A 19,567-nucleotide genomic window follows, 5' to 3' on the forward strand; every position below is an offset into this window, starting at 1 on the left:
ATCTAACAAGCGTGCACACACAGAACAGTATCATGCTCACATTAACACCTGCTGGAGCCTCGCTGACAGGCTCAATCAGAGATGTGGAGCAGCATCGGGAAGAAGAAGAGAGAGTGGGGGCCTCCAGCAGAGCTTGAAACGGTACACTGTGCTCTTCTGTGTGGCCTGGGGTCACCCGCTCGGCCTCTCTGAACTGATCTTGCTCTCCTCTAGGATAAGCCACCCTTAGTGAAAGGATGGCTGTTAAGACTGAATAGGGTAACAAGGACAAAACCAGCTTCTAGAATCACGGTAACTAAACCATCACTCCCCCACACTCACGCTCTCTCTCTGTTCTGTTTCCCTTCAAGCTTGAGTCATCTCTTCCATCCCTGGTGATCTTCAGTCACAGCCCAAAGGGGTGCAGCCTGGAGCCCTTCAGGTTTGAGGCCCCTTGTCGCTCGCTTGCTGACTGCACCTCACAGTCCCAAACAGGACTGTCCCAGACAAGGCCAGACAAGGCCAGGGCTTGGGGTCATGTGCAATGTGTTAGATGAGAGAATGGAGTCCATGGGCCCAGGACGGTGGAGCAGAGATCCTGAGGTGCTCAAGTCTTCACCCAGAGAGGCTGGATCTGGATTGTACTAGACCAGGAGCTGCAGCTGCCCAGAACGGAACCCCAGCTCAGTCTTGGTGCAATGAGCCAGGGTCTTGCTTCCTCAAGACGATGGCACTCTCCAGTACTGCAGACTTGTGACCTTTCCCATAGAGCCTGCACTTGGCAGTGATGGGGAATGGAGAGTAGCATCTTCCTGAGTCCCCTGGTACCAGCAGCACCTCTATCCCACTCATTCCCTCCCAGTTCCACACACTTCAGACAGTAGCCTCTGCCCAGGCTCCACGCTCATATCCCACTCTCCCCCACCCCCGTCCACGTCCACATACATTAACCCTTTCCTGGGGTCCTTCATCCTGGAATCCCTTCCCCTTCATACCCCTGCTAGCCACCAAGAGGCAGAGCCCGGAAGAGGCTTCTCCGCCTGCCATTCCTTCATCACTCCTGCCCTAATTAGTATTCCAAAGAGAGCCCTCTCTGCAGGCCCCAGGATTTGTTTGCCAGTCGGCCAGTTCCCTGTCTCCCCAGTTCAGAGTGAGTAATTCCGTCCCTCCCAGGCCCATTTAAGGGAGTGAATAATTAGTTACATTCAATTAGGCCTCTTGCTGCTACAGTGGCTCCTGCCTGCCTCACTTGGGGGGACAGGCTAGCTAATGAGACGGCACACGCCTGACACAGGGGAGCGGGTGTTGAACACAGACGACCCCCTCAGCCCTCAGCAGGGTGCAGAAAGCCCGAAGAAGAGATAGGCCAGGAGATGCCAGGGATGATGGCAGAAGAGCAGTAAAAGAGAGAGACAGAAAGAAAAGGGAAAATAGGGGAAAGAGAGAGAAAGAGAGAGGGAGAGAAAACATCCAGTAGGCTCCAGAGAGAGAGCACAGAGACTCAAAGTCTGGCAACACGGGGGTTCCCTAATGAGTCAGGAGCCTGCCCTGTGAGTGGAATCAGGAGCGATTAAAACCATGCTGTGGATCTATGTATTTACTGGCATGGAGAGACGTCTGGTGTAGCCCACTAAGCAAAGAAGGCTGCTTACAAAACAGTGCATATAATAATATCTCAAGTTTAGAAACTATTTGTGGCACAGAAAGCAATTCTGAAAGGGCCTCCTTACCTTATGATTGGCAGGACGGTGGGAGGCTCACAGGTGGCCTTGTTTTCCTGGTCCTGGTTATTGCTTGGGTGGGGTGTGATGAAGGAGTATGACTTTTATAATTAACCAAAACAATAACACTTGTTCCAAAGAGAACCTGGGCGGGGCGGAGGAGCTAGGGATGAAGGAGGTGGGCAGGAAGTGGGAAGGATGGAGCAGAGGGCCAGCCGGTCCCTGAAGGGAGTGGGAGGGAGGCCAGGGGTGAGGAGGAGGCAGGGAACTAGCTGAGTGCCAAGGCCCAGCAGGACACACCAGTCTGCAAGGAGACAGAAGGAGAGAGTGTGGGAAGAAAAGTTGGACCCTAGCCCACTGCCCCGGGGCAAAATCCCTATTTCACCACACTAGTCTCAGAAAAGCCTCCTTCAGGAACTACCTCCCCACCCCTAACTGCAGCAAGATGCCCTCCTTTTTAAATTAAAACCACGTCTCCCCACCCCTGCAGATGGGTTTGTAATTTTCTATGCCCGACTGACTCCCAGAGGAGAGCAATCCTCCCAGGCACAGCCTTTAATAACTTCTGTTGCCCAAGGAACTCCCCGCAAGGCCCGAGTCTTCAAGAGGGTACACCTCTCGAACGCCCACCTCAGGGTACGTTGTGCCTAGTTAGGCTGCCCGAAAGCAGTGCCTACAGCAGTGCTACAGCAGCGCTGTGGGCCCAGGTCGGAGCGTACCAGTAAAGCCTAGGACGCCAAGGTGGCGGAGAACGGAGACAGCATGCTCAGAACAGTCTACCTGACCTGGCTCAGGTTCCCATCAGAACTTCGAACACACACACACGTACACACGTACGCTCAAGACCAGAAGAGTGTACACACTGAGATTCCTGGTCTTTCCATCGCAAACCCTCCATATCAGGAGGTCTTGGGCAATTGCCAAGACCTTTTAAGTTATGGAATTAGCCGCATTTGCGTGTTGGGAAACAACACACAGGTCTCCCATTCCTCTTGAGCTGCACTAAAGAGAACCGGTAGACTCCGCCCCAGGGAAGGGATCCTGGCCCTGGTGGCCTCCTTCTTTCTAGACTCCCATCTGCCCCAGGCAAGCACAGTCTTGACTGGAGTGAACTTAGATCCATTTCTCAGCTCTAATCGGAGGCCTTGTTTGACCTCTAAGCCCATCCATGAAATGGGTACAGTAGGAGAGCACACCTCCCACTGGGCAGTCAAGTTCTAACCAGCGCTGGAGAGTTAGGGAGGCAGGAAGATAGGCTTCATCTCCAAAGCACGAGCCTGTGCAAGAGTCAGCTCAAAGCAGAGCCTTCATCTTCCAGGACCGCCAAGCAGCCAGCAAGGACTTTAGGATGTTACCTTGCCGCCACCTGCTGGCCATTGACAGTCTCACAGCCACCCTTCCGCTTGCCAGTAGAGGAGTAGACCCTCCGCCAGGGAAGGGGCTACAATCCAATATTCAGACTGGGCAGAACCCTCAGGGAGCTGGTCATTCATCAGGGATTCGTGACAGAGGTCCATGCTGCAGAAAAGACAGCTCATGGCCAGGCTGCGTTAGAACCAGAGCTCCCTCTGGTAGGAATGCTAAAAGATACAAAAGTTACTTCCCCATGCTTGGCTCAGCAGACTTTCACAAGAAACTCCCAGAAGCAGACCGGAGACAGAATAGAGGCAGACAGGGTGTCAGGGAGTTGAGCCAGGGTGCAAGCTGAACCTAGAAAGCAACGACAGAAAGCAGCAGGGCAATGTGCTGGCTGTGGGCATGTGGGGCTCCATCATTCTAGGGAGTTGGGGAAGCAGTGTAGACACCCCTCGGTGACAGGATGCAGCTCAGCTGACGAGAATGAAGCCCTGGATTTAGTCCCTAGAACTGCATTGAACTGGGCGCGGTGTCACAGGCTTGTAACCCCAGCACTGGAAGGTCAGAAGCCCAAGGCCCATCCTCCACTATATGGTGAGTTTTAGACCCGCCTGGGCTACATAAGACCCTCTCTCAATTCAGCTGGACTGAGAGTATGTGCTCCTGGGCGCTAACCCTTCCAGCCAACCCCAGCCTGGCCTGCAGCCACAACAGGCAAATATTCGGGACAGGGAAACCCCAGGCATCGATCCCAAAGCCGACAGGAAACACACTGCCTACTCAGCACTGTGACCGCCAAGGGCAGCTGTTCTCAAAGCGTGCTCTCCGACCTAGCAGCATCAGGACCACCTGGGGAACTTGCTAGAAATGCGAATTCTTGATCCTGCTCCCAGACCTGAGCCAGAAACAAGGGAGGCAGTGCCCAGCAATCTGTCGCTCAGCAAACCTCACAGTTGGTCACTGCGTTCCTTCAGCTCCAAGAACCTCTAACCTGGAGGAGAGTCTGGGAGCAAGCATCGTTTGCCATGAGGATGGGACTGCTGCCTTCCATCAGGCCAAGAGACTGAGAGGCCAAGCAGGTGACTCACCCAAGATCACTTGGATAACAGGTGGGAGATGGGTATTTTGCCTCTATCCCACACACACACACACACCCCAGACACCACATATGCACCCTGCCATGGAAGCTAGTGTCACCTGTATTTGGGCTCTCAGCAGGGGAAGAGGATTATGCCCCTAAAGTTCCCCTCCCCCTCCGACAAACTCAGATTTGCTTTCTAAACCGAAGCTTCCACCTGGTGCCTCCAAATGGCCCTGGAAGCTCTTCTGGGAAGACTGCCAAAGCCAGGTGTCCTTCACTTGGCTTTCAGCTGCACTGCCCACCCCAGTCCCCAACCTCCGTCAGGATCAGCCATTGCCCTCCCCACCCTCCAATCGGTGGGACCTCCCAGGCGGGGCGGGATCCACAACAGTCTGAGACCCCTGGGCTGAACCTCAGCGGGAGTCTGTGTAGGAGTCTCTCTAAGCCACTTCCTTGGCATGGCTCCTCCTTGTCCCCCAGCCTTCCTCCCCTCCCCTCTGCTCCCACTCCATCTGCTGCTCCTCCTGGCTAGGCTCCCCCTCAGTTGGCACAGCAGGGAAAGGGAACAGGATGGTCTATTTTTATCCCGAGATGCTGTCGTGGGGCAGGAGAGGGCACCATCTGACTGGGAAGCATTGGCGAGGTCAGAAGGCAGCAGGGGACCCAGGATCTCCCTGAAAGCTGCTCCCCACCATGGCTAGGTTCTGGAAAGCAGAGAGACAGATCTTAGAGCAGCTTGGAACCAAGAGTGTCACTGCACACAACTGTCACCATTGGCGCATCACTCTTCCACTCCTGAAAAACGGGGAAGGACACAGACCCTACGGCCCTGGAAGACCGCTTCTGTGAACCTGAAGCCTTGCGTGTCTGAGCACAGAGGCAAAATTTCCTGGAGGCACAGGAGTCTGGGGACACTCACACTTAAACTCAGAAAATACCCTAATTCTTCCAGCCTAACAGCAAATTCAAAATCCCATCACTCAGCATGCCTACCCTTAGGTCTCCTTTGTACGAGTCTGATGATTTTTTTTTTTAATTATGTAAGCGTTATATGAACCTACTGTTCTCTTGGAAAAAATGAAGCATTATGGGAAATCCAACACTGCCGCTCCCACTCCAAACCATATCACTTTTTTTTTAATTAGTTCATTTATATGATGTGTGCAAACAAGTGTTCTGCTTGTGTAGCATGCATATCACATGTGTGCAGTGCCCATAGATGTCAGCAGAGGGTGTCGGATGCCTTGAAATTGGATGACTGTGAGCCACCATGTGGGTGCTGGAAACCGAACCAGGACCCTTTGCAGGAGCTGTTGTTCTTAACCTCTGACCCATCTTTCTAGACCATTCTAGGCCATCTTTTATGACCATTCTTGCGGGGATTTTTGATGCTTTATCTGGAGTGTTTGTTTTACCCCACATAACTATTCACAGTATCACAGCTTTCCTTCCATATCTATCTATCTATCTATCTGTCTGTCTGTCTATCTATCTGTTGTATTCAAATATAATCTGCAGCCTGCTTACACACTATCATATAATGTATAAACATTGTTTGAAGGGGGAGTGGGGACCTTGGTTTTGGTTATTGGGAGCTGTTCCTCCTTAATGTTTGTTTTCTGAGACAGTACCATGCAGTCAAGACTGACCTTGATTCATTGTATACCCAAGGCTGTCCTTCAACTCCTGGTCCTCCTGCCTCCTCCTCCTGAGTGCTGGGGTTACAGGCATGTACCACCACATCCATCTTGGGCTATGTGTATACACATGCACATACTTGCACACACACATGTACACATACCACAGAGCACACGTGGAGGTCAAATGACAACCCACCAGATTTGGTTCTCTGCCTTTGCCACGTAGCGCCAGGGATCAAAATCAGGTAACCAGGCTTTGGCAGCACGCTCCTCTACCCACAAAAGCCATCTTATCTGCCTTGGTATGTGTCTCTTAAAGCAGTTTCTCTACCCATTGTTCCACTTTCTGTCTTTCATCCCACCCGCTAGTATTTCTGAGCTCCTGTTGAACAAATATATTACAGATTTATTTAGCCAGTCCCCCACTGAGGGCAATCAGGTGTTTCCTAGCAGCTCAAGCCACAAGCCATGGACTCCCGCGTCCATGACTCCTCACAGTGAAAGCCACAGTGATTCGCCTCTGGGGCCTGCATCGCTGCACTCTGCGGGCATTCCAGTGGACCCCCGATGCCCACGCTTTCCTCCATCTTTAAAAGCAAGCCGAGAGATGAGAGGACAGCAGCAGGCATGGGAGCCGGCTGCACTGGGCTGTGTCTTTGATCCCCGCCAGCCTCAGAGGTCAGCAGTCATCAGAGCCAGGTCCTTGCCTCGTGCCACCGCCTCCGCAGCGGCTCCAGCCCAGCCGTCTCACGCCCACGTCGCCTGCCTCTCCTGCACTGAGATGCGACTCTCTTTGCCATCCTCCTGTGCGACAGGCTGACACCCATGCAATGTTTCCTGCACCGGAGGAGCAGTGTTGTGACCAGGATAATCCTCTATCTCTTCTGGAATTTGCCCTCCAACTTCAAGGGGTATGTCCTGGAGAACCAAAGTATGAGATCCAAGGTCAGTCCCTAGCCACAGAGCCATCCTGCCCCTGAGAAATTAGGATCCCTCCTCTGAGTCCCTTCCACTAGGGTAGGGGTGGGGGTAAGGGGGCCGGAGTATCAAAGCTGATTTCTTGGGTGCCTCCTGCCCCCTGCTGGACACGTGAAATTTGGCAGGAAACTTCCAGAGCCGGAGCCAGCCAGCGGAAGGAGAAGCTGCCCTCTGCTTCCACCTACTGGCCCCTGAAAGGGGACTTCTCTATGTTCAATGCCAGAGAAAAAGCACAGCCAGCCTGCCCAGCTCTGCCCGAGGAGGAGAAGGGAGTGGGTAGGAGGGAGGGATGAAGACTGTGATGCTGGGCTGCGTGGGGGTGAGAGGAGCCCACTTGTCACCCTACTGTCTCCAGGGACAGACCCTGAGCCTGTTTTCCTCATGTGTGTATGTGTGTGTGCGTATGTGTATACGTATGTATATGTATGTGTGTGTTTGTATGTACGTGTGTGTGTGCACAGGTGGAGTGTGGTGCTGGGTGTATGTGCACGGGGTGAGGGTCCACACACACACATATCTGCGCTATCGGAAGCCAGAGATCGACCTCAGGTGTGCTCTATCGCTCTCAACCCTTGCGCTCTGAGTCAGGGTTTCTCTTGGAACCTGGAGTGCCCCATGTCGGCTAGACTGGCTGACTAGCAAGCTCCAAAAACCTGTGTGTCCACTCCCCCCGCCAGCGCTGCTGTTGCAGGTTTCTTTGTTTGTTTTGTTTTGTTTTTCATGAGTTTTGGATCCAAACTCAGGTTCCTGTGCCTGTGAGTCTCCGTCCACCTCCCTATGCCACGAGCCTCCCTCCCTGCCTGCCCACCACTCACTCTTTCCAGCTTCTCTCCCTCGGGGCTGGCTTACCCTATTATCCGTTGGTTTCTTGGCCACCTTTTCTAGAGAGAAGAAGAAGGGGTGGGGCGTTGGGGAGGGCGGGTCAGGATCATCGGTCACTCAGTCCCTGGCTGCTTCCCTCCCTCCCTTCCCTCCCTTCTCCCACCCGGGCACTCACTGATATAGACAGACACCACAAAGATGGTGCTGAGGATGAGGATGGCCATCACGATGGGAATGACCAGAAGGGCTCGCTCCCGGAGCTGGAAACCTGGAGAGACAGGCTTGGGTGGACCCCACTTGTTGTACACCCACAGGCAGGTGCTCCCAGCCCTTGCCCAAAGCAGCTCCAGAATTTGGGCCTCCTGATATCACAGCGTAGCATTGTGGGTAATGTGGTCGTTAGGGACCTTTTAAACTACTTTGTGGTATTTGCCAATCGTTATAACTTGGGAGACTCCATCTTGGGTCAGGAGGGGGAGATGATGTATGTTGGTATATGGACAGGCGGCATACATTCAGAGGCCAGAGGAGGGCCTGGGTGTCCTGCTCCATCATATTTTACCCTCTATGGAGACATAGTCTCTCCCTCAGCCTGGAGCTAGCCTGGCAGACAGCAAGCTACCGTCATTCTTCTCCGGCCCCCATAATACTGGGGCCACAGTCACCTGTGGCTGTGACTAGCTCATGTTTGCACAACAAACACTCCTACCCTTTGAGCCGCCTCTCTAAGGGTTGATTCCAGTTGTGATGACTGGGGGATCCCTGTGAGCCAACTTCCCGCCTGGCTTGTCAGCTCTGTGGTGGAGGGACGGCCTGCCCGCCTGCCTGCTTCTCACACTCCCTGCTCTCCGCCCTAGGCTTCAGCCGCTCAGCTCTCGTGCCTGCGCTGCCAATCTCTGTGGAAGTGTGGAGGAGAGAGCCGAAGCATCTCTTATGTCTGCATTGCTATTCTACGTGACAAACAATAAGACCAAAAGGCAGGTGGTCTCAGAGTCAAGAGGTGCAGCCACTTTCCCACAAAAATTAAGGGGACATACACAAACCCTCGGTCATCGAGGCAGGCCCTCTCTGAGACAGGGTTTCATTAAGTGACTCAGGCTAGTCTTGAACTTGGGGTTCTCATGCCTCAGCCTCCTGAGTGCTGGGACTGCAGGCCTGTACTACCACACCTGGCTCATAGGTCAGGAGGCAGAGACTAGTGGAGCAAACATTGGCCCATAAGTGGCTACCTGCCTCTTAAATAAACTTGTACTGGAGCCAGGGCCAAGATTAGGGAGAAGTAAGGTAGGCAGGGCCACGCATCCGGCAAGGCCAGGTCCCGTTTTATTTTAAAATTTGCCATTTTGTTCGTCACAGGTGTTGTGGTTTTTTGCATTTGTTTTTTTTTTTCTATGATATCAAACGTTATCTTTTCTTGCTTACTGTCCCTTTGCGATATTTTTGTTAAATGTTACGTATGAGCTCACGTGATTTTTCTCACTCCATTCCAGTCACAACTTAAAAAAAAAAAAAAAAAACAAAGCCAATCTTGAGAAAAGAGACAGCGCTTTTAGTTTTCCTTTCCCTCTGTGACACTGGGAATCTAACCCAGGCCCTCACACCTGCTGGACAAGCGCTCCACCACTGAGCTCCAGGCCCAGCTCTTTTCTTGGTTTTCTTTTTTGTTTTTTAAGGTAAGTTTTAAAATTTATGTCTGTTTTTATTTTATGTATGTCTGAGGGCGCCAAGGTGTATGTATGGGCGCCATGTGTGTGCCCAGTGCCAGCAGAGGTAGCAGATCCCCCAGAGCTAGGGTTGTGGACAGTTGTGAGCTGCTTGGTGTGGGTGCTGGGAACCGAACCCAGGTCCTCAGCAAGAGCAGCAAGCGCCACCCTTCCAGCCCTAGAAAAGGTTTTAAATTGTTATTTATTACTGTTGTGTGTGCGCACGCACACGGGCCACGGTGTACACGCTGAGGTGAGAGGACAAGTTTTAGGAGCTGGTTTTCTCCTTCCACCTTTACATGGTTTCTGGGGTTGGAGCACGGCGAGCTTACCTTACTGAGCTGTCTCAGCAGCCCTCTCTCTACAGGGTCTCCCTAACCTGCCCAGGCTGGCCTTGAGCTTGCAAAGCCCTTGCCTCAGCTTTCTAAGGAGCTGTGCTGACAGGCCCGCTTGCCAGACCTGGCTTTCTTAGCCCTCTCTTTCTTCACTCATCCTAACATCTAAATGGGAGCCCACAGGCGACAGCGAGGGGCAGCAGAGCATCACAGTTTCCAAACAGCAGAATGCCATGCCAGGCGCTACACCATGGGAGTGAGGGAGGAGCTGCAGCCGACTCACTTCATGGTTGGAGAAACTGAGGCTCAGACAGGGGAACTAAGGTACTACACCCCAAACTGCCTCCTGCTCTCACTCCTTACCCCAGTGTCCCTGGGTGCCTCGTCTCTCCCCTCAGTTCCCTGCCTCCCAAATACTTACTCGGTATTTGGACCCGGTCCTGGTCTCCCCTGGACTCACCACAGAGCACATCAGTTTGACTCGATCCTTCCCTCAGAACCATCAGCCCTTTGGCCTCACAGCTGCACAAAGATACATATTCACACATGTATGTGCGTGCACACACACAAGCAGAGCAGAAGGGAGGGAGGGTCGAAAAGGAGGGAGGGAAGAAAGGAAGGAAGGAAGGGAGGGTGGGAAGGAAGGAAGGAAGGAAGGAAGGAAGGAAGGAAGGAAGGAAGGGAGGGTGGGAAGGAGGGAGGGAAGAAGGGAAGGAAGGAAGAAGAGAGGGAGGGAGGGAGAGAGGGAGGGAGGGAGGGGCGAGAGAGGGAGGAAAAGAGAGATAGAAACAGGGTCCCCAAACCATAAGACTTCCAAGCCCAGGAATTCAGCCAGGAAGCAGTGAGTCCATGTTCACCTAGCCTGTGACTTATAGCACAGCAACCCCAGTGGTCGAGGAAGGAAGGGAACTTACAAGCGAAAGGAAAGGTTGCTGCCATTTTGAAGGGGGGATAAGCAGGGGTCTGGATGATACGGGTTTTATGACATGGGCTAAAACAGAGAGGGCATTGTTTCAGAGGCAGAACCCTCAAGGCAGGAGGAGTGGGAGGGGATGAGTTTGGTCTAAGGTTGGGGCTTCTCAACCTTGGCATCTGCAGATATTTTGTGCTGGGAAATGTCCTAAGTTTCACAGAATACTTAACAGCACCTCAGCCTCCACCAGCTAAAGGCCAGAACAGACCCCTGACCAATGATAGCATCGGGTGTGGCCAGTGTCCCCCAGAGAACAAAATGCGCCTGTTAAGGAGCTCTGGTTTAAGGGTCTTCTGGGAAGATTTCTCCGTGAGAGGGAGATCAGAAGGCATTGAAGGATGTGAAAGCTGGAGCCATCTATGAGGGACTCGTGTGACAGGAGGGAGGTCGGGTGGGTGACACCTGTGGTAGTGTGCTGGAGAGTGTCCTTGGCACCCAGCCAGATGCTCTACCTCGGGAAAGGACGTCATGGCAGCTCACGGAAGAGCTCTGCAGAGGAGTGGCCAGGCAGAGGCAGGACAGGAGTGGACATGGGAGATGTGGGATGGGTGGTCCCCAGGAGAGTGGGCAGAGGGACGTGGCAAAGGCGGTGAAGGAGAGGCTTCAGAGAAAGCGTGTGTGAGAAAAAGCTCTCAACACCTTCACAAATCTTCATCTGAAGCCTCCTGAGAGTTAGGGGCATCCCAGTTCCCAGTGAGAAGGTAAGGGTCCCACACGTACTGAGGCAGATTAGGGGGTCCCCAAAGGAAGATCAGAAGGGCCCCCCAGAAGGTACAAAAGTCGAAACAGCAGCACACACCGGCTAAGAGGGCAGTGTGGTGCGTGCACAGTGACCTCTGCACACAGGAATCTCTATGATTAGCTAATACCCACCAGCAGAGGATGCCCTGTGCCCGGCAGCAGCAGGCACTATTCCAAACACAGAAGGGAGGGGGAGGCTGCCACTCTCCACTTAAGAAGCTGCTAGCCTTTGGGGAAAGTGAGCAATAAACAAAGTATAGATGGTTGGCCACAACGTGTATAAAATGTCACTGGGCAGGGGCGGGGCCGCGGGTGGGGGTGAGTGGCTGTGCCAACGTGGTGTTTGTTCGCTTGTTCCCTAGAAGGATCTCTGGGAAGGGTCCTGAGGAAATATCCTGAGGGGAGGGGTTTGCTCATTAAAAAAAAAATTAAATGTAAAAAAATTAATGGAGCATGTGTTTAAGGGTTCTGCCAGGCAGGATCCTTTGAAGAATAAACAGTGCACTCAGGGTGTGAGGGAGGAGAGGGGGAAACACAGCTGGAAGGCCAGCCCCATACCAAGGAGTCTGGGCTTCCTCCCAAAGGCAGCAGAGAGCCGTGGTGGGCTTTAAATCATGAAGCGTGGTGATCCAAAAGAGGCTACAGAAGCTCAGGATGGCAATAGGTACAGGAGCTGCCACGGGAAACACCAGAGGCAGGGGGCCTACCAGGAGATGAATCCTTCACCACAGTGATGAGGCCCGACTCAAGTGACCACTCTGGAGAGTGAGGCGGTGGATTCCCAAGACACTCGGACCAGAGGCACAGACCTGACTGAAGTGGAGGTGAAGGCAGAGGTGGGCAGCTCACTGTGTAACGGCCTGTCACTTGGGGCTCAGGGCTTGGTTAGGGCCCTATTCTGGATGTACGCCTTTATGTGTTGGCGAACCACTACATTCAGCCATGGAACTTGACCATCTGGGGGACCAAAGGACAGATCCAGGGGAAGATGGAGCCCAGCAGAGATGGGAAAAGTGATTGGAGAACAGAACCCAGACAAAAGCCCAATGAACGCAATTAAGAGTCAAGAGAGGCAGTGGAGATAGATAATTCCATCAGGGAAGCGCTTTCCCTGTAAGCCTGAGGGCCTGAGTTCAATCTCTAGAACCTACATTAAAAAAAAAAAAAAAAAAAATCCAGGTTTGGTGGCATGTGGTTGTAATCCCTGTGCTAGAAGTCTCCAGCCAGGCAGCCTCATCTAATTGGCAAGTTCCAGGCCAGTGAGAGACTGTCAAAGCAACAAAAGATCAACGATACCTGAGGACCAGCACACCAAGTTGATATCACACACACCACACACACACACACACACACACACACAGAAAGTAAACAGAAAAGGGGAGAAAGAGGTGTCACGATGCCTCAAGAAGATATGGAGCTGGACAGACTTTACTAACTAAGCAAGGGCAGACAAGAAAAAAAGGCAGAAAGAGTTCCTTAGGCCAGCCACAGGGTCACATTCACAAATGAGTGAGTGTGGCCATGGAGGAGCAGAGACTGAACAGCAGGTGGCTAAGGACACTGAGACAGGACCCCCCCCCCCCCAGGACCATTGGTTTGGAAGAGGCAAACCTTATACCTTGTCCAAGGATGACACTTTTCGAAAGGCGATGACCCATTGGAGAAGAAGCCAACCAGGCAGGGCTTACACACAGTATCCGTGGTCTCTGTGGCTGGGAGCATGTGGAGGGTACGTCAGCGATCACAGCGGCCACAGTGTCTGCCTCCCAGGGGAGCCGGCAGACAAGCAGGGCAGGAAAGAGCACCTGCCTTCAGCTCCTGGCCCCACCTGGTGACAGCCCAACCCACCACCAAGGCTGCAGCCTGGCCGGAGTATCCCCCCACCCTCCCAGGAGGTTGCCCATAGCCAAGTCCAGAATTCAAAAGATCCCATTTCCTGTTAACTGGAGGGAAGAGGCCAACCCCGGTGGGAGCGAGGACCCCAGCTCTTCTCTCCCACCCACAGAGCTGTTTCCCAAGGCAGGCTACTTACCCATCTGCTCAACTCCAAAGCCAGGGCCACAGGCTGTGTGCTGCGCACAGGCCTCACAGTCCTGGCTGGTGCAGTGCTGACCTTCCTTACAGGTGCAAACGGTGTCTGTATCTGACGTGCCCTCCTTCTTAACCCGAAACCCTTGATCTGAGGAGAGATGGGAAGGAAGAATGGGAAAACCCGAAGGATGGCACCGACCGAGAGCCCTCTCCTCCTGTCATCTGCTGTTTTCCTGAGACTCTCTTCCTAGTGCAGATGATGATCAATTAACTTCCTGGTGCAGATAATCCAACCCAGACTCCAACTCACCAGGACAGACCCCAGCTACTAAAACCTGAGGGATTTCAGCGGTAGGAACACCATCCCAGTTCCCAAATGGCCCTCCCCAAGCAGCTCCCACGCACTGAGTTCACAGTGTCTGTGCTGGTGACAGCGCAGCTCTCTGTTCCAGCTGGCTGAGAATTCGCCTGAGTTGCACGGGATGCATGTGGTCGCCTCAAGTTCTGTGCAGTCGTTCTCCAGTCTCGTCCCTGAAAAACAGGAGGAAATGAGGCAGACCAGGCCAATCCCATGACTCAGTTTATGTCACAACCCTGTGAGCTGGGGGCTGAGGCACTGGAGCTTCGGAATGGGCATTTCAGACCCGACATGAGGGGGCAAGATGGAAGAGACAGGACAGCCTGGGGCAGTCTGGCATCAAGGAAGAGGGGGAAAATGGGTCATTTCAGCCTTGAGTTCACAGACTTGAGTTCACATATGGGGTCTGCATCTGTCAGCAAACCAAGAGGGGAGGGTTAACCTCTCACCTGGCTTACACAAATCGCAGCAGCGGCCATCGGAAAGGTACTGTCTGTCGCTGCATGTGATGCATTGTCCTAGGTGGACCTAAAAACAGAAGTGTGTAACCAGAAGGGATCTTTGACAGTCATTTTGAAAGTTAGGCAAGACACAGGCTGTAGCAGATGTGGAGATCCAAAGCAGAAAGGAGAGCCACCACAGAATGGGGCCTATTTGCTTTTTACTCTACGGCCACGGGGTTATAAAAAGCACCTAGACAGTCTTCCTGCCATCTCACGAAACGAAAATTAAGAACTCTCTATCCTGAATGGATCCACTTGGCTCCTCAGGGCTCCAAAGGCCCAGCAGGAAAGGGAGAACACCAGCACTTCCCCAGAGGCCCACGACTGGCTGGCTGAGCTGGCCTCAGTCCTTCTCATGGTTTCGGACCCCAGCTGCCTATCACCGAATGCCTGAAAGACAAGCATCATTCTACAGAGGCCAACGCTGAGCAGCAGGTAGGCTGAGAGGCTTGCTCAGGGTCCCCAGGGGACAGAACTCAAAGCTCTCAACACATCTTGTTCTCCATCAACTGTGTCTCACTCTCCCGGCTTCTACAACATCCTGGTACCACCCATGCTACGAACTGCTTCTTGCTAATTTAAACACACTTCTCTTAACTGTAACTCCTCTATGGTTGCCTCAAGAGAATAGCCAGTATCACTTCCCATAAATTAAAAGAAACCCTAAAAATACACCAAAAAGATTCATGACAGGGTGATTAAGCCTCAATCTGCCTGCTCTTGATTTTAGTTTGAAAAGGGGCATTAACAAGTCATTGACAGGCATTAACTAGACAATCGTGGTGGCACACATCCTTAATCCCAGCACTCGAGAGGCAGAGACAGGCAAATCTGTTAGTTCGAGGCCAGCCTGATCTACACAGCAAGTTCCAGGACAGCCAAAGCTACAGAGAGAAACCCTGTCTCAAAAACAAACAAACAACAACAAAAAAGCATTGATTATGATCAAGCTCCAGAGACTTACTCCTTGAAAAATAAGGACAGGGCAGCAAGATGACTGAGGCGGTCAAGGCTCTTGCTGCCAAGCCTGATGACCAATCTCCAGAACCCACATGGTAGAAGGAGAAAAAAAAAAAAAAAAAACTCTCAAAAGTTGTCCTTTGATCTCTTTGTTTGTGTGTATATGTGTGCATGATAAATGTACACACACATAAATAAATAAATAAATAGATAGATAGATAGATAAATAAATAAATAATGTGATTTTAAAAAGGAAAAAGAAAAGGATTGGTAGAGGCTGGAGAAATTGCTCAATGGTTAAGAGCATTGGCTGTTCTTCCAGAGGAAGATCCAAGTTCAATTCCCAGCACCCAAGTGGCAGCTCACAACTGTCTATAACTCCAGATCCAGGGATCTGATACCTTCACACAGACATACATGCAGGCAAAACACCAATTCATATGAAATAAATATAAGTAATATTAAAAGAAGAGGAGAAGGAGGAGGACGAAGATCAAGAGCAAGAACAAGACCAAAACCAAGAAGAAGAATGAAATTGTAGAGTAAAAGGTCTGAGCCCATTTCCAGGTTTGAAATCCTGCGAAAACCCACCAGTCCTTGAGCATGAAAATCCACCAATCTCTGAGCAGCTTTAATCAGCTCACACAGATGAGGGTCTGCTGGGTGTCTGCACCCTGGCAACTGTCTGGCTGTCCAGGATCCAGGAAATTGATAGCTCTCATTTAGCCTGGCTCTCACTGACTGAAATGCATCGGGAGGTCCTGTGCCCAGCAGTGTGTCATTGCCGGGCAGCACCTCCTCGGACTTCCCACCCTTCTCCTAGAGCAGTAAACAGTCCTGGAAGGCATCTGTGAGCAGGTGAAAAAGACACCTTCCCTCTGGTGGCTTGTCAGCCCCAGTTTTCATTCCCCAAAGCGCTGGTCCTTCCTCCACAAAAGGTCTTAGGGCCGCCACAGCTTGGAGACCCCTTGCCATGTGCGTGGTGGACTCAGAAGTCAGGCAGATAGAGATTCAGATCCATGTTGAGAGACTTTGGGCAAAACTCTTCCCCTCTCTAGGCCTCATTTTTGGTCATCTGTGTATCAGAGGAGTCAGGAGAAATCAAATGAAGGCCACACGCAGTCTCGCTCACAGGCCCATGCACGGGAAGACTTCAATAAAAAGCTCCTGCTATTTCTGTCAGGGCCAAGCCTCTACCTGGAGCCCAGACTGTGACTTTCAAGGTCAGACTTTGGTAGTCCAGACTACCCTTCACTGTGCCTCTGTTTCTTCCTCCATTCCTTCCGAAAGGCCCTCATGCACCTCTCTCCCGCTCCACCCTCTTCCTGCATCCCGTCTCCCTAAAGGCTGTCGCTTAGATCAGTGCTTCTCAACTGTCCTAAAGCTGCCACCCTTTACAGTTCCTCCTGTTGTGGAGACCCCCAACCATAAAATTATTTTTGTCGCTACATAAATCTGTGTTTTCTCATGCTCTTAGATGACCCCTGTGAAAGGGTTGTTTAACAACAACCCCCCACCCCAAGAGGTCACGACCCACAGGTTGAGAACCACTGGTTTAGGGTGAAGATTAAAGTCTGTAAAGCACCCGCCTCCCTTGCTCTCCTCTCCTGCGGCTGACCTCTACAGTTACCCCTGCCAGGCCACGTGTTGGAGTCTACACTCCTTGGCTGGGGTTGCAGCTCTGTTGCCCCAGTGACTTCCCAGCATGCCTGAAGCCCTAGGTTCCGTTCCAAGTGCCACATGAAATCGGGCATGGTGATGCACGCCTGTAGTCCCAGCACGAGGGGGTTGGAGGCAGGAGGATTAGAAAGTCAAGGATAGGAGCGACGGCTCAGCTATTAAGGTGCTTGCCGCGTAAACGTGTGGGCCGGAGTTTGGATCTCCAGAAACACGTGTAAATAGGTCTTTGTAGTGAGCGCCCCTGCAATCCCAGCCTCGGAAAGCAGAGACAGGGGATCCCCAGAGCAAGCTGTAGAACGAAACGTGCCATGTGGGGAGCTCTGGGTTTCGTTGAGACCCTGCCTTGATTAGCAAGGTGGGAGAGTGTCTAAGAATGACTCATGGTATCAACTTCAGGCCACCACATGCAAGCGCACACGTGTACCCACACAAATGTGTACATGTATGCAAACCATGCATGCACCAAAAAAAAAAAAAAAAAAGAAGCAGATTAAGAGTCATCCTCAACTACATCGTGAGTTTGAGGCCAGCCTGGGCTAGGTGAGAGCCGATGATTGACAGGCACGCACATCGGGCAGTAACTGTCCCAGCTGCAGAAAACCAGGTCCGTAACATGACACCTGCCCGCATAGGCGATTCAAAGCCGGCTGAAATACCCAAGTCCCTGTCACCAACCAAAAAGAATCTACAGTGCTTGAAAGCAAGGGAAGCCCAGCCAGGGGAGTGCGATGGGATCCAGGTAGCCAGGGGATTCCCAGCCTCCAGAATGAGGAACTGCAGAAATACATTTAAACCAAAAGTGAATCAAGGGCCAGCGTCTGAAAACCCCCGAGATGTGCTTGGTTGGGTCTGAGCCCTTGTGGTGTCTGGAGAAACCTAGTCCGGTCCCTTCACCCTTTCTTGGGTTCCATGGCTATGTGTCACCTCCGGGTGTCTCCTGTGCTATCTTAAGTTCAAGCGGCAGAGGCACAAACTTGGGGATTTCTCCTAGATTGGCTTGGCTGTGACAGGGGTACGGTGGATATCAAATTACCTCTTGTCAAAAAAATAAATAAATAAAGTACCCAGGACCTCTTACCCACAAGATGCCCTGGGCGAACGTGGCCCCAAGCAGCAAGAAGGTACCCAGTGGTAGCAAGCGGCTGTCCACAATGGGAGAGTGACAGGAAACAGGCCCGACCCGCCCCTTCCCCTAGTCAGGCTACTTTCCTGTCTACTAACCCTTCCCAGTCTCTGTGGCCAGCTCCTGAGCCCAAACTTGAATCGGATAAAGCTGTCCAGGCACCGTGTAGGGATATTCTCCCTAAACTCCCTCTGTGGACTACAAGGGAGAACAGGACCCCCGCCTTCCGGGCGGAGAGAGACAGCCCACCTCAATTTTAGTCAAGACCGGTGCCCATCCCACTCACCCCTTCCCGCCTTCCCCAGATCAGCTGGGAAGATCTCATCCCCGAAGTCTTTCCATCTCCCACTCTCAAATCCCTAACCCTCTCGGGATCAGGACAGAAGCCACTCACCAATGTCAGCAAGCAGCTCCAGAGCGCGCACTGCTGAGGCAGAGGCACCATTGCGGGGCGAGGTCTGAGCGGCTAAGTCGCAGGGCTTCGAGGGAGGCCTCAGTAACTCCGAGGTCCCTGCCAGAAGTCCCGCCCAGGAAAGGGGCGGGGTGTTCGGGTACCAATCACGGAGGGCCTTTGGCTAGTTGCTGAGCAGGGATTTCCCCAGGACCTTCCCAGGAGTCTGATTTACCCCAAAATTTTAAGGGACAGGCACGAAGGTGGCGGGAGAATGCATGGTCCAACGAGAGCTCTTTCTCTACATCCCCAGGACCCCAAAAACCTATAGCAGGAATAAGGACCTTCTTCCTGCAGGCAAGGGAGCAGAGGGGAGGATTCCTGTTGGGGCTGGGGAGCGCCACAGGGCACTCACGCTTCCTGCAATACCCCCGGGAATCTTTGCAGAACCGAAAGAGTCCCCAGGGAGGACAGAGAGGTCTAAGGAAGTCCCCAGCATTACTGCAAATCAGAAAACGGGAAAGACCATTTGGAGAACCAGGAGGCAATTCAAGGAAATGAGTTCCCTACTCAGTTTCTCTTTCTTGAGAAGGAAATTCCCACCTGTGGGGACAGCGTCCCATCCCCTCACATGTACATGTCACCCATGTGTCTCCAACGGCTTCTAGCCCATCCCAGCTCCATTCTGATCTGGAGACAGGCTTTTACTCTGTGGACCGGCCTTTTGTAGGATCACAGGCCCCCTTGGGAAATGTTAGAAGACTAGAGAACTCCCTACTCCATTAACTTTCATCCGGAGCAAGGTTCTTAACTCTGGTCCTCATGGCACTTTACCCTGGGCGCCTTCTCCCCGGTACCACCCACTATTCATCTTTCATGTTTTCTCTCCTTCCTCTTCCTCTTTCTCTTTCTCCTCCTTCTCCTCCTCCTTCTTCCTTCTTCTTGTTCTCCTTCTCCCTCTTCTTGCTCTCCCTTCCACCTTGTGGAATTCTGTATCAACCTTAGGTTGCCAGTCTTCACAAGCTCCCCACACCCTGCACTACCACCACCAGTTTTGAACTAGGGCTAACATCTGCTCTGCAGGCAGGGTGGCCTGGGTTCTAGTCCAAGCTCTGGGCCTGATGCAGTGACTTCATTTGGGCTGCAACTCCCCCATCTCAGTCCCTCCCCAGAACTTGAACTAGATGGTGCT

The 19,567-nt window shown here is 52.4% G+C and overlaps 1 protein-coding gene across 3 annotated transcripts; it reads right to left on the reverse strand.

Moving 5' to 3' along the window:
• Positions 1-6,162: 6,162 nt before the first annotated feature.
• Positions 6,163-18,571, reverse strand: Cd40 (CD40 molecule). 3 transcript variants are annotated; one of them, XM_021638646.2, is made up of 9 exons: positions 18,379-18,561; positions 14,168-14,246; positions 13,766-13,891; positions 13,362-13,508; positions 12,948-13,041; positions 10,076-10,137; positions 7,753-7,845; positions 7,605-7,636; positions 6,163-6,695 (listed from the first exon to the last, which is right to left on the reverse strand). In XM_021638646.2, exons 1-9 carry the CDS (start codon positions 18,427-18,429, stop codon positions 6,525-6,527), a joined length of 855 nt encoding a protein of 284 aa, XP_021494321.1. In that variant the 5' UTR covers positions 18,430-18,561; the 3' UTR covers positions 6,163-6,524. The 3 variants fall into 3 exon arrangements, with proteins under 3 accessions (XP_021494321.1, XP_021494312.1, XP_021494327.1); XM_021638637.2 differs by having other exon boundaries at positions 10,037-10,137; XM_021638652.2 differs by lacking the exons at positions 6,163-6,695; positions 10,076-10,137 and having other exon boundaries at positions 7,609-7,636; positions 18,379-18,571.
• Positions 18,572-19,567: the final 996 nt, after the last annotated feature.

The sequence above is a fragment of the Meriones unguiculatus genome, chromosome 4 (genome assembly GCF_030254825.1).
Source record: "Meriones unguiculatus strain TT.TT164.6M chromosome 4, Bangor_MerUng_6.1, whole genome shotgun sequence".
Classification (NCBI taxonomy): domain Eukaryota; kingdom Metazoa; phylum Chordata; class Mammalia; order Rodentia; family Muridae; genus Meriones; species Meriones unguiculatus.

Excerpts from the sequence above, each read along its gene's own strand:
- Cd40 (XM_021638637.2), bottom strand. The coding sequence starts at position 18,429 with ATGGTGCCTCTGCCTCAGCAGTGCGCGCTCTGGAGCTGCTTGCTGACA. Across the intron at positions 13,509-13,765 it reads GCACAGACACTGTGAACTCA|ATCAAGGGTTTCGGGTTAAG; the intron begins GTGCGTGGGAGC and ends ATCTCTCCTCAG. Across the intron at positions 7,637-7,752 it reads TGTGGTGTCTGTCTATATCA|AAAAGGTGGCCAAGAAACCA; the intron begins GTGAGTGCCCGG and ends TCTTCTCTCTAG.